This window comes from Convolutriloba macropyga, unplaced genomic scaffold (genome assembly GCF_964194025.1).
Source record: "Convolutriloba macropyga unplaced genomic scaffold, txConMacr16.3 SCAFFOLD_5634, whole genome shotgun sequence".
Classification (NCBI taxonomy): domain Eukaryota; kingdom Metazoa; phylum Xenacoelomorpha; order Acoela; family Convolutidae; genus Convolutriloba; species Convolutriloba macropyga.
In genome coordinates this window covers 1,346-16,169 of record NW_027453604.1, presented here as the reverse complement: position 1 = coordinate 16,169, position 14,824 = coordinate 1,346, and the positions used below count along the sequence as shown (strand labels likewise).

Sequence of the window (14,824 nt, the reverse complement as noted above, 5' to 3'; positions counted from 1 at the left end):
TTGGGGTGCGAGGGGGCTTCGTGCTGAACGAGAGCTACGTGCCGAGTGCAGACGACAACATATCAGCCATGAGCTCCACCTTCAAGAAGATCTCCCTCTCTCGTTCTACTCTGCTGGAGGGTCTCAGGATCAGAGTGAGGAGTCGGAAGAGAGACGGCTCCACTAACTCCCTCAGAAGTGACTCCACCACCATGAGCAGTGGAGGCGGAACTGCCATTGGTATTAATCCACCTACTTCAAAATGATTATTCAAACAATTGTTCTTACGGCAAAGTTTGCACAATTCAATATCCTTTATTAGCAGGAAATTAGATACTTTAATAGCTGATAATTTTTATATAATTTTTTTAAATAATACATAATAAAAATCCTATAAGTAGTAGGGGATGGACGAGTTGTGGAGCAGTGCGTGGGTTGCAATAGGAGGAAGTCAAACACTTTTTTGAGAAAAAAGAGCACAGATTCTTGGCTGCAAAGCAAAGACAATTCAATAATTTTTAATCATTTTTGAAGCGAAGCGATATAGAACAATTAAAATTAAGCCCACGTAAATTTTATTTGAAATATTTTTTGTAAAGAGAGCGGGAACTACTAGATTTGCATTCTTGCAGACACATTTAAACACAGAAAAATGTAGCGTTCTTCACATTTACAACATGGGTTTCAAATTCAGAATTTATCTAAGTCGTTTTTTGTTCTCTGTTTGTTTCCCAAGGCCCTTTTACAAACATTGCAATTAATTTGCCAAACAACTTGTGATCTTTTTGTTTCTTCTCGTATCTTCTTTCTTATCTTAAGCTTTCATGTTTTGAGGATTATGCTCCACTTGCTTATCAATTAAATTGGCGCCATTTTGTGAAACCTAGTAAAATTCGAGTCATTTCACCTGAAAATTCGGTTCTTTTTAATAGTGATTTTTTTTGCAGTCCTTGAAAACGAAATGTGCACTTCCAATTTAAGTGAAGTCTAATTACGGCAACTTAGCGGAATGCTTTTTCGCAAAAAAGTATTTTCTAACGGATTCGATGTTCAGTAGTCAATTTATAGTTGAAAACACGGCCTGAAATTTCCCATTTAAGGCACCGCCTTTTCGTTCACAAAGTTTGTAAGTACCTTTTACGTTTTACACGTGCAATGTATTAAGACCTTGTACTTGTGAAAAAGTATTAAAAGTGAAATCTGGAACAAAAGTGAGCAAATTTACTCAAAAGTTTGGTACCGGTAGACGCTCGTAATGAGCATGCCTGTCAAAGAAAACTTAGAATAATCTTTTTGAAGAGCACGCTTCAGGTTTTTGGAAAGAAAAAAATGCAGTGTTTGATATCCAAGCTGATGAGTTACATGCTTATCTGGTTCTAAAGTCATTGTTTTGATTACTGAATTTTTTTTGGAATTGTTAATCTATCGTAAAATGAGAATGAGCTCAAAATTTTAGGAAACATTTTGAGATGGAGATCTTTTTGTCTGACACAATACCTGCAATGGCATCAAAGGAAATTAAACTATGAAATCACTCCTTTATATGATCCGTGTTTAGAAAATTAATTGGATTTTTTCAGTCACTGAATTACTATCATGGTGTTGTAAAAGATCAACTTAACTTAGCCCCTTATTTTTCGGCAAAACATTTTTTTTTGTTTTTTTTTCTCTGAAAGAATAATTTCAATTGCTAAATTGAACAACACTTTCAATAGCCGCCTGAGAATAATCGAGAACCAAAACGATTCAACAGGAGTGTCGGTTTTGCTAGTTTTAAGTATTCGTTTTTTGTAATTATCTGAAGCGTTTCATTTCTTGCCGAGACGATGATTGATTTTTTTCATTATTATTATTAATATTATTATGTTCCCAATTTTTTTGTTCTTTATTTCTGAATTATTATTGACAGAAACCTTCAAAATATGTACAAACTTGAAATATATTCGCATGTGTTTCTAGATTATTGATGTTTTAGCAAGATCTTACCAATTTGTGTTTTGATCTATCATTAAAGGTTAGATCCTCATCAAAACATTGAATTTAAATCCTAAGATTGTTCCAGACAGTCAAGATCCTGCATGTCTTGGCAATCTGTATCCGGTTTCATATCTCTAGGTTATTCATGAACAACATGTTTGTTTACCAGGTGCGAGCGACACGTTGAGTGTGGTGACGGCGAATGGGACCCTGGATCTGATGTACGAAGAGGTGCCACATGACTGCACAGAGATATACATGGGAGAGTGGCAGAGAGACAAACGGACTGGGTGTGGAATCAGTGAACGGACTGACGGACTCAGATACGAGGGTAAATAATTATAAATAATTACTAATTAGTTAGTAACACAAATAATACTATTGCAGAAATTTTTACTGAGTAGAAACTCATTGTGTTCTGTTGTTGGTAAATAATTCAAATATATACTGAAGTCCTTAAATATTTCATTTGCTAAATACAAAAGTTTTAATTAAAAAAATCTTAATTTAATTTTTAAAGTATTTTTTTCTATTTCAACAGGGACGGGACAGAAGCTTAGAAAAAGAACTTAATAAGAAAAAGAATATTCTGCTACGTCATTTAAAAAGAACAGCCGGGAAATTCAAAGTTTTCAAGCCTATTGTTACAAAATTGATTTGTATTTTGCTCGTCACCAGCTGAAACCACCCAACCGGCAAGTCATTTCATCAGTATTGTCTATTTTTCAGACAGTTTATTATATTGCAGATTTTGAGACGAACAATGGGATTTGAGATGAAAAAGTTCAAAAAAGAAAATATATTTCTGCACTTAAAATTTAATTTATCACTTGTAATTTCAGGCTACTGGCTAAACAACAAGCGACACGGGTTCGGCTGTCTCTTCCTGAAGGACGGGCGAAAGGTCGAGGGCAAGTGGAGGTCAAACAAGCTGGTGACCCCTATAGACAGGAAGAAGGGGGCGAGGAATATCCTGCAGCATGGAACAGCCAAGAGGATTGAGAAGGTGGAGAGGGCTATTATAGATGCAAAACACGCGGCAGAGTTGGCTAAGAAAAAGGCTGAAATCACGCTATCACGGTTAGAGACATTACTTAACGATATGCTATAGTGTTCTTTTATTTTAAGTGTTTAATAAGTTAACAGATGAAAAAAAATGTTTTTTTTTTCAGAATAAAGACTTCAGTAAAAAAATATACGTTGAACTTGAAAATCTCCATTTGTGGCCATTTAATCAATTGAAAAAGCAGAAGTTCCTAAGGAAAAATGGGAATGCTTTTAAGGGGTGAAAATCGTAAGAGCTTAAGCGTTTTTTTCTATTTGTCAAATCGTTTCAAAGAAGCGCTTAAATAAAGTATTTCTAGGCATGTTTTCTGTTTTATTTAGTTGCGGTCTTAAAGATTTTCGTTCGAGAACAGTTCAACAATTGTTTTTGAATTCAATCTTTTTGTACTAAATTTTCCGATCCAAAGAAAGACTAAGCATTTAACGAAATTGTTTCAGCTAATTTTGATCACTTGGTTCTGCCAGTTTTGGAGCACCAGAAAAGCTGGTGCAGTTGTTAATGATGTTAGGTGTTTTTTTGGTGCTGGACTGGACTCCAGTTAGCGCAACCCTTTGATATTAAGAAGCGGGTTTCATTTTACGTCCAAAGTATCAAGCAGAAATTTTTTCTTTATCTTTCCATTTAACCACAACTGTTGGAAGTAATTTTTTTGACAATTGTGCTCAGCGAGGTTATTAACAAAAATTAGGGCATAGGAGCAATTTTTTCATGTCCACTAAACTGAAAGAGTGATAAAGTTTCAGTTTACTGCTCATTTTTTACGGTTATCTATTGTTCTACATACTTCGCATTTCTTAAATTCACAAAAACTTTTTAAACATAATAAGTATTGTGACAAATTGACTAGCACGTAGAATAGTGGATGAGCTTGTGAAAATTAACCGACAAACTAAAGCATGTCTCTCTTTTCTAAGTTCCATTTAGGAAACTTTTTCCTTCTACGCTCGCATTCTTAGGCAATAACGTCGACCAACACGTTAGTATGTTTGATAAAAATCATTGAATGAAAATTAATTGATTTCTTTTGTCGTTTGTTTTTAAAATATGTTTCAGCTCAAAGGAAATGCGAAGTCTTGAAGTTTTCATATTCTATGATTTTTGAAAAACTTTGTTGTTTATACTCCCACTAAAAATTGGTTTGAGAAGCAGAATGTGTTTTTGAATAAAAATTTCAAGGAAAAAAATATTTTCGTTTTGCTCTGTATAGCAATGTATTAGTTTTCATCCAAAATTCCCTCCATGTTTTTAAATGCTAACTTAAACTTTTTGTTCTTGTTTTTGGTTATTTTTTTCCTGAAATATTTTGAAATTAGTGCAAAAATGCCACACCTGTTTAGTAAGATTTCTTGCGCTGTTTTGATATTGAAGACAAATACAGTTTTAGAGAAAAAATTACAAAAATTATTACTTTTTCACATTTGCCATTGTTGCTGACAAAATGATGTTACATTATCAGCGGTCTGTAATCAAATAAATAAATTTTGCTCGCCATAAAGGTGATAAGACACTCTTTCGGAAGGTTGTTTTCAATTCGTCGAGAAGCAACTGTAAATGATATCACCAAGACAAAAAGCACTTAAGAAAGTATTTGTAAATCTAGCTTTATGTTTGACAGGTCTTTGCCTAAGTTTAAGAGTGGTCAATAATCCCATTTTTTCAAAGAAACAAAATTACTAATTTCAAACTGATAGGTTTCAAGATTTTATGTTTTTGAGAATATGTTAAACGAACTTTCCGAGATTTCTACTAAGAACAAGTTTCATTCAATTACTGCGTTGCTGATTTCTCAGAAACAGCGCATGCTTATTTACTCAGCAATAGTGGATTGCTCGTTTATTTAATCGGTAACATGCCACTTTTTTGTTTTGCTGATGTTCGAGTTATTAGAGAAAAAAAGACTTTTTGAATTTCAAATTTTGTTTTCCGAATTCGTTTTTATATCTTTTTATTTCTTCAACCCTTTGTTTGGTGATGTGAATTTTGCTATTGCGCTTCAAGTCAATTCAATGATTTTTGAAAAAATTCGTGGATGGTGTCATAAGTTTTGATCTGTTTTGTCTTCTGCTATATTTTCGGCGTTATATTTATCTGTTAACATCATAATATATTTCAAATTGGTGTTATTGTCAGGCAAGCCTAGATAATAGGAAAATTTGAATTTTCAGCTGAGACAAGCCCGATTAACTTTAGGTTTTCTTGAGAACTCAATAAACCTTTGGAATTCTCTCTTCTGACTATTAGGTCAAGATCACCGATCGATTCTGAATTGACTTGAAAGAGAACAGGAATTCAGCAATCTTAGTTAAACTTATAATTCATTCTTCAGGTTGGGAGTTATAGTTTGTTCACGCGAGAGTTTGCGGAAGGGTCGAAACAGAAGGTATTTAAATTTAGAAGTTGAGAGACAATTGTTCAAACAAAGTTCCGATCACACTTGAATTCTTGATCAAACTTCATTTTGAGGTTCACTGGTATAGATAGTGAATAACTATTATTATTATCTTTAAGTTGGTGATAATGACCATTTTTTGGTCATTTTGCTGCAACATCAAAAAGTTAGTATAATTGAGGACTTTAAAATTTATTGTGTATATTATCCCAATTTTATTCATTGTAAAACCTGATTTTGAAAACATGCTTGATTGGGCAACTCATGGTTGAAATCAGATCTAAATTAAGTTGATTCTCAGAAAGTTTTTTACGACCAGGTTTTTGCCCTCAAATCACCCTTCAATGGCACCCACGCAGTTGAGTCTGCCTTTTGTTTGTTCCCAAAAACCCACACAATCGGGTCCAGTGGTTACATTTAGAAGAATAGCAGTGTTGCAGTAAACAAAAAAAATTGGTAGAACGATACTAACTTAACCAACATTTAGAAAAATGAAAAATTATGTGTTTTGTAATTTGCTATTATAAAAGAGTCTTGATTTTTCCCAATATTAAAAAAAACCACGACTCATAGAATCGATCAATTCAATTCTATTTCATAATTTTGAGGAAATGGAAAAATAGTGGTTTCACCATAAAATAGAGGTCATTTTTTATCGTGCTGACTTATGCGTTAATAATCGTGAACAAATTGTGAACAAAGCGTGAAGAGAAGCGACAGAATAGTTTAAATCATCCCAATTTCCTTTCTCTTTGATGATTCCTTTGTCACCCCAATCGACATCCTACTGAGTTACCCCAAAAGACTTTACCCTCCCCCCCCCCTCACTCCTCCCTTACTTACTTTATGTCACATTACACGGTTACAAATGCTCTCCAATCCTCCACCCCACCCCCATTCTTATAACAAGACCTCTCAAATCTTTTAAAGCTTACATTGTTCAACCTGCTTTGACTTGTGACATTTTTACTGTAATTTTGAAGCGGTTTTGAAGTAATTAAATGTTTAGTTTTATGAATTTATTTGTTCCTGTGGTATTTTGGGCTGGCCTTGACATTAACTCATGTGTTAAAGTGCAAAATGCTAATAAAACATGTCTCCTAGCGAACTATTATATAAATTTCTAATTTTTTAAAGTGTTTTTTAGATCATTTGAAAATGAAGAGTTACTATTTGTTATTGAATGCTTCAAAAAATTTGTTATTGATTCCCAGGATGAAGTCAGAGAACAAAATAACCTCTGATCAGGTGGTTCCAGTCTAAAAAGATCTCTGATCAGAATATGTTTAGATTTTCGTGTGCAGATATGCAACCCCTATTTCCACTGATTTTTCCTGCGATTTTTTTTTGCTTGATCGACGTTTTGTCGACTATTTGACGTTATATCCTTAGCTGTCTTAGAGTTTTAGTAGATTTCAGGTCAACTGTTGATCAACTTGAAGGGCATTTTTTTCTCTTATAAAAGTGCCATCTCAACGAATATTAAATCTAATAAGTCCAAAAGGTCCGCTAAGAAGATTAAAAATAGAAAAAATCTCCTCTTTAGGTCAATTAAAACTTAAAGCACAAAGACCCGTGAACCTAATGTAAAATTTTTGTATTGTTGATTTTTCATTGAAGAGATTCTGATTACCTAAAAATCAGTAATAATTGGTAAAGCAAAAACTGTTGCCCCTCCACTCTTTCCTTGTCCGTTGTTGTTGTAATTGTTAGGGGTGTTAGCTGTGAAACAGGCACAGTGAAAGAGATCAGCTTTGAATTGAAATCAGAATGTTGGCAGCACTTAATTAGCAATCCTAGTAGTCTAGGATATTAAAGCATCCAATTTTTAGTTTGAAAGTTTTTACATATCTATAATATCTTCTTTTAATAGTTTTTATCCTTAATGTACAGTTTTAACTTTAATATGGACACGTGGAGCCTATATTTATAATCTGTGAAGATGATCTTATATCTAAATTGCTTTCGGCTATATTTTTGCTTTTCAATTAGTTATTTTGTTGAAATTTTCAGGTAAAAATTTTATACACAGGGATACAATTGTCTTAAGAATAAGACATATAAAGTGGAAGACATTTATTTAGGGAAATATTTTTGAAATACAAACATTTCTTTCTCTTGATTTTTTGGGTCCTCTTTATCAGCAAGTTTTTTAAATGCAGCTTTATTTTCTCATGATTTCGGAAAAAAAACCCAAAAAATCATACGATCAATTGATATTTAATTAAAGTATCAGTTTATGAGCACATCGTAACTTTTAGTTTTGTAACTCCTGTTTTTTTTTATTCGTCAGTTTTAGTCAGAATGAAAGAAAAACAATTGTTCACTCGAATCAGACTACACAATTATTTTTATGATACTTTTTGTCATGACAGGAAAGGATATTCCATGCCATATCAGGTATACCGTATCAGATTAAGTTAATTAGTGCATTGATGAAGATTGGAAAAGGATGAAGAACAGGATGTTAACGAACTCAAAATCGTGTCATAGCTGAATATCCTGCGAATTGTCTGATTATGGCTGATAGATGTCTGAATTGTTTGATCATGGCTTATTACTATTTGTTCAGAAACATCCATTGTGTTGTATTTTTCTCTATTGTTTTATATAACAAAAATAAGCGCCGCAAATTCAGCCTGGTTTCAGGTTATATATGAATTTCTGGGGCAGCCGTGGTGGTCCCCAATGATATATATACTTGCTGGAAGCTCACTGAAAGGTGCTCTGGACAACTATCCAAAGACCAAACGACGACTATCAAGAAGTGGGATTGCGGTCTCTGGACTCAACCTACACCCGAACCCAAAAGACCCTACCAAACAGGGTCGTTTCCAACTGTTGCAGAGAGGAGTCAAGTCCCACGACCAAATCCTTATCTGGCACGACGTTGTGAACAACACGATCATTAGTCCCAAGTCCCACAAAAGCAAGAAAGTCCCCTGTACAACAGAAGAACTGATCAAGCATTTGAAGTCCCTCGAAAACGTGGTGGGTATTGTCTACTGCCAACGCAAAGTCACGGACAATATTAGCCAACAGCTCAAAAGAACTGGTATTCCTACCCTCATCGTTGTCAAAGACCTTTTATCCAAGCGCAAATCAAAGGACAAAAAACTTGTCCGGCGCTATCAGGTTCTACATCAACACCCATTCCTATAAATTGAGACTCTCATACGCGTCAGAAAATACGCGTGCGACCTACGACGCATCATTAGGAAAAGTCAACGACCTTCAAAGAAAAAACGAGAAGCAGAACAGTTGAAAAATCAAGAAAAGCCCTCCTAACTCTGATTTGTTTCCGCATCTGTTTGGTCAATGCTCGTTCTGATTTCCCTAGACTGAGTTCCTGGGCTTGAGGGACAAGCAATGACTGAGCATTAACAACATGATGGAAAGGAAACTAGAGGAAGCCTTGAACAAAACGTACGGAAAATTCACTGACTCTTATGCGTCAGCCGTAAAATCTGTACAAAATGCGTCACCCCTGGCAACACCGATAGACAAAAAATCACGACACAAGCCAAGGATCACGACATTCTCAAAAGTTTCCGCAATAGCCCAATTCCAGAAGACGTTGAAAAAACAAAAGATGAAAATCTAGTCCCAACAACAGAAGAGGTAAAGAAGATTATGAACTTTCTCGCGGTAGAACCTCAAATTACTGAAATGCATAGACCTGGAAAACAGAGAAAGACGCGTACATTGCTAATGACACTGTCCAACGAATACAACAACAGCTAGTCTTTGCCAAAAGCAGGGAGAAACGATCAGAGTTATCTGAAAAAAATGTGTTCTTGATGCCCGCCTTGACTGATGACGAATCAAGAAAAGAGAATTTGTTCCTGAAGAAGAGACGAGAGCTTCTCGACGAAGGTGTAGAAAAATCCCTCCTCAAAAGTCGAAACTTCAAGTTATTCAAAGGAAATCTGGGAAATCTGGAGACTCCGTTAGAAGAAAAACGGAAGGCGAACGTGATGCATAACTAGAGTCCCTCAACACTCTACTCATAAACGCCAGAAACTTAATCAATTTTGAGCGAAGATTCAAATTCAAAAATGCCGTCTTGTCAAATGAATGTAAAGTAATATGTGTCACCGAAACCTGGATAAACGACAAAATAGACACAAGCGAATTTCTTCTTGACGATTATACTGTTTATAGATCGGACAGGAGGATGTCCTCAAATCAGAGCGCTCATGGTGGCGTATTTGTTGCTGTGAAGAACTGCATAGAGTCCAATGAAATCAAAGTAGAGCTGCCTGAGTGCTGCATTGCGTGTCAAATTTTGCTAAAATCTGAACCTGTTCAAATCATGTGCTTCTACAACCCTCCGAAATATAGTAGCTTCAGATACTCAAACAAAAACTACAATAGACTCATCGGTAAGTTTTCAGGCAATACATCCACTGTAATTTGTGGAGATTTGAACTTCCCAACAACAAACTGGACAATTTTAAATAGTGATGATGACGAAGAACAGACATTTTTGGACCTAGTTGAGGCCAACTTGTATCAACAGGCATCCAATTTTCCGACAAGTGCCACCAACATCCTTGATGTTGTTTTCTTCAAGAATTGCAGCGTCTACGCGTGTGAAGACTTAAATTTCTCTAGAATATACAACTGCACCGATCACAAACCCATAAAAGTCACGCTTGAGATCGGAAATAAAGTTCCAAAAGCTGCCATCAGAAATTTCCACCGCTTTGGAAGTGGCAACTACGAAGAAATGCTCATCGACATGTCAATCAACAAATTTCAACCTCTTTGTCATACAAACATAAACAACACTTGTCTTGAGCTTCATGACTACTTTTTTATACAAAAGCGCATCCCGCAACGGACTAAACATAGACAACAATCCACGTCGAACATCCACGTCGAACTTGATGAAGAAGCTGAAAACTCAGCGGGAACTTCTGAACAAGAAGCCTACCAATTACAGAAAGTTGAAGGTCACGAAACTTGAAAACTTGGTCACTGAACTATGTGAAAACAATCGTGTCGCCTATCAAGAAGAACTTCTCGCCACATGTGATACAAACCTCCTCTTCAAACACGTTAAGCACCTTTCAAAATCTGCAACCATTCCAAAGGTAATGAGTTACTCCGGAAGATGTAGCTCAAACGACATCGAAAAAGCAAACATGCTAAACCAATACTTCCACTCAGTCTTCTCACCTCGAAAAAATTTCTGTTTTAAAGATGTCAATCCACAACATTCCACTATCTCAAATTTTTCCATTTCTAAAACAAAGATATTTGAAATTTTGGCAACGCTTGATAAGACTAAAACCAGAGGTCCCGATGGATTACCGCCCTCTTTATTCGCAAGACCGCAACAGAAATGTGCAAAACACTGAACACTATGTTCAAAGCAGTCAAGCTGAACACGAAGCTACCCAAAGCCTGGAAAATAGCAGCTGTTCTGCTCATCCACAAGAATGTGTTGAAAGGAATTTGTCGAAAACTACAGACCAGTGTTGTTGCTTAACATTGAAAGCAAGATATTTGAGAAATGCTTCTACGAAGAACTGTCCGCGCACTTCACCAAGTGTCTTTCCTCGAAACAACACGGGTTTTTACGACAGAGATCAGTGCACACGAACATTCTGCTATTCTTGAAGAAAATACACGAAGCGCTGGACAAAAACGTGCAGAGTGAAGTTGTCGTATTCTATACTGATTTTGCGAGGGCATTCGATTGTGTACCCCACTACAAACTTCTATTAAAAGCAGGGCCAATTGGCATTGGGGGTTGTCTCCATTAAGTCTTAAATGACTATCTCAACGGACGACAACAATTTGTCCGAGTGGACAACATCAAATTGAAACCTTTACCAGTGACAAGTGGTCCCACAGGGATCACTGCTCGGGCCGATCTTAGTTTGCATATACATCAACGACCTGCCAGATGCCCTCAGATTTGGCGAACCATTTATGTTCGCAGATGACCTAAAATACTCCACTTTGGAACACCAGCAGACCAAGTACAGAGTAGCCTCGACGCACTGGAAGACTGGTCACCCGAAACAAAAAGGGTCTAGCAATTGAAAAATGCGCCAAAGTTTTGTTCAAAGGTCCAGAAAGCCACTTCTACCTGTGTGGATGTCTCCTCCGAAACTCAGCTGGTGTAAAGGACTTAGTGATTTGGATACAATCTGATTTGACTCGGAAAATCCACTTAGAAGAAAGAATGAAGAAAGCTAACCGAGTCTTCTATTCCGTGAGAAGAAATGTAGCCTTTAAAGTTAATATGCGCATCAAACTGGGACTTTACAAATCGATGATTCTGCCAGTTCTAATGTACGGATCTTCGTTTGTCAAATCTACTACCCTTGCCAATGTACTATCTGCTCAATGATCTTTTACTACTATCAAGTCTTCAATAAATTCAACCGAAAAATCAAAACAGCCGATGCTGCCTGAAAAGAGATCAATGAGAAGAGACGGTTATTTTGACTTAACGAAAAAACGACTCGAAAAATTTCGGGGCGAATTCTTCTTTCGCACCCAAAGGATAGGCAACAGACTTCATCACAGCATTGACTTCGGAAATCAACACGGCCTAAAACACAGAATTCTAAAGCAAATGTGGAATGATATCATGATGCGGTACAAACCAGAAAACGTCTGCACGTGGCCGATATGTTGTGACTGTCAACACTGCAGAGAGACATGGACTAATTTTCTATAACTGTTTTGATCGGGAGAAATCCCTTCTGTAAAGAAAATCCCCAACAACAACAACAACAACAACAACAATAAATATGTTATTGTTTTTTGTCCTATCTCGGGTGATTCTGAGGAACGTTATCTGAGTTATATCAAGCTGGTCAATGTCCAAAAAGGCAAATGTCGATATATTTTGCATTTTGTGGAAACGAGTTATAAAATTTGTCCCCATTTTTCATGTTTTATTTACAATTTATCACAATGCCATAAAACTTTAAAATTAGTTAGCTTATAAAGTTAGCATAATTAGTTAGCATAGTTGGTAATCTTATAAAAAGTATTACAATATGTAACTAGATTTCACCGATAAACTTAACCCAATTCAACTATATTGAGAATGTAATTAGCCTGAAACCTAATGCCCAATTTTTGTTAGTAAATAACTGAGACCAAATTCAAAGAATTAATTGCTCTTGTGAACATTGCTATAGGTTATCGTAAAACTGCTTTTTTATCTCCTCAGTCCATCTTTTTTAATCGAGAAGCTCATTTCTGAAATTAATCACCTATTAGACTTTCTTTCATTGCGGTAATCTAATTCTGTAATCATGGGAAAGAGACATGTAAATGAGTTACTTATAGAGCTGAAACTAGTTACTTATGGCATGAAAATTAGCTTCCAAATATTGTCTCAAGTTTTTGCGCCAGCCACAAATACACGCATCGTGAAAAATGAGTTTACATAGAACCAACTTTGGATCAAATTTAAACTCATTTCGCTTAATGTAACTAGTTTCCACCCACGCTTACAACTCTAATTTTAAAACATGGGTTGAAAAAATGCGTGACAAAATCGTGTATATCGGTCATTGGTCGCGTAATGATGAGTAGTCTAACTGAGGTTTGGTTGTTACAGAGTGAATACAGCCCAGTTGAAGGCAGAGCAGGCCAACCAGTGTGCTGACCTGGCCCACCAGGATGCGGACTATGCCAGAGTGCGGGCCAAAGAGTTTGCTGAACTCAGTCATAGAAAGCCACCTCCTGATGAAAGTAAGTTGTTTTTTTTATGATCCAAAAACAGGAAAAATGCCAATACTTGATATTTTGGAAAAGTTGAGAAATAAAAAATAATAAATTATCGGATGAAAACCGATTCTTGCTTCAACTTATGTACAATTTATAAGTAAATTCTATACAAGTGAAATTGTGTGATATTTTATGGCAAAGTTTTTGTGATCATTGATCATTTTTGATGGATTATAATTAAGTATTGTGAAACGAACAACCAAATGAAAGTTTAATATTAGTTATAAATTGTTTGGTCATCAAATACATAAAAAAAAACGAAATGTTATTTATTCAAACCGGAATTTGATCGAAATTCCTTTTTTAACATGAACAAACCAACCTTTTTAATATTAAGGTATATCATGAACAATATATGCGCTCACAAATAACACATTAAAATGAAACTTCCATTAAGAATTTTGAAAGTTCATTAAAAGTTTTAGAGTTCTTAATTTTATAAATCTGGTTATAATTCGTTGTCTATAGGAAGAACATGCGGCTGCAAGTGTAAATGTAAAGGTCTGTAACCTTAATTGAACCCTGAACCCTAAAACACCCTCCCCTCGACAACATTCCTATACTACTCCCCTATCTTTGTTATATTATGTTCTGGTCTACCCCAACCCCCCCCCCCCCTCCAACCCCCTCCCTCTGAAGTTCCAAAAATGGCGATGGTTTAATCTAGTCCCTAGAATGAATTTGTGACTTGTCTGAACGAATAATATTTCGTGTGACGTCATAATAAGACAACTGTTTTGGTTCTATCACTTTTCAATTGATCGTCAAAAGTCACTAGCACTGTAGAACTTTAATGAATTAGCTGCTATGGTAAAAATCACAAATTTTTATATTTTCAGCAAACACTCACGTTAATAAGTGTTTTATAAACATAATTTGTAGCATAGTTTTTGACCTGTTGTTTCATAAAACAAACTAAGAGCTGCAAACCCCTATGAGCCAGAAATAAATCAGATGTCGTTTATTTAAAGCTTAAAAGAAGAATTACATTTTGTGCTAACACAGTATTGTGCTAAAGACAGTATTGGATAGCAAAAATATCCAATTTGAAAGACAAGCTGCTTTTTTTTGCAAGTACTTCTCATCTAATAGTCCGCGGGGTCGCCTTTTTTTTTATTTTAGTTGTCTTTAACAAAAATTCCCTCGAGATCTCATTTTTCCTTCCAAGAATACTCAAATAATATGAGGCGGATCACTGAAGCAAATCCGCTTCATTTTTTAAACACCTACAGAACCTTAGTATGTCTTCATACAGTGATCGGAGCAAAATATGCCTAGAAAAAAAAGAAAAACACAAACTCAAGGATAAAGGAAAAATTGCAATTGTTTCTGCAATTTTTATGATGCAAGATTTTGCGCAAAAATGAAATAGTAATTATGCTTGATAATTGAACGTGTACAATTGCTATTTTTTTAAACGTTTTGTCTAAGAGTAAATGTAACGGCTGAGCGTCACCATTAAGCAAATCAACTCAAGGTCAAATCAACAAGTGACGTTAGAATAGTATGACTAGCAAAAATTAATGCTATACTCTATCGAAGTTTATTTGTGCACTTTGTTCAACATCTATAAGTACTACTTATCATTAGTACGTGATCATACTTGGTTAAATCTCAAGCGAAAACCACCTCACTGAAGCCAGATCATC

The 14,824-nt window shown here is 35.5% G+C and overlaps 1 protein-coding gene across 1 annotated transcript; it reads left to right on the top strand.

Moving 5' to 3' along the window:
- The first annotated feature begins 17 nt into the window (after positions 1-17).
- Positions 18-13,706, top strand: LOC142358409 (junctophilin-3-like). The gene is made up of 5 exons (XM_075409813.1): positions 18-219; positions 2,126-2,287; positions 2,799-3,036; positions 13,006-13,139; positions 13,644-13,706. Exons 1-5 carry the CDS (start codon positions 69-71, stop codon positions 13,682-13,684), a joined length of 726 nt encoding a protein of 241 aa, XP_075265928.1. The 5' UTR covers positions 18-68; the 3' UTR covers positions 13,685-13,706.
- The last annotated feature ends 1,118 nt before the right edge of the window (positions 13,707-14,824 follow it).

What these genes read in the sequence shown, in the direction of transcription:
- LOC142358409 (XM_075409813.1), top strand. Translation starts at nt 69, where the DNA reads ATGAGCTCCACCTTCAAGAAGATCTCCCTCTCTCGTTCTACTCTGCTG. An exon ending in TGGAGGCGGAACTGCCATTG is followed by an intron (nt 220 to 2,125) that starts GTATTAATCCAC and finishes TTTGTTTACCAG; the next exon opens with GTGCGAGCGACACGTTGAGT. An exon ending in AAAGCCACCTCCTGATGAAA is followed by an intron (nt 13,140 to 13,643) that starts GTAAGTTGTTTT and finishes CGTTGTCTATAG; the next exon opens with GAAGAACATGCGGCTGCAAG.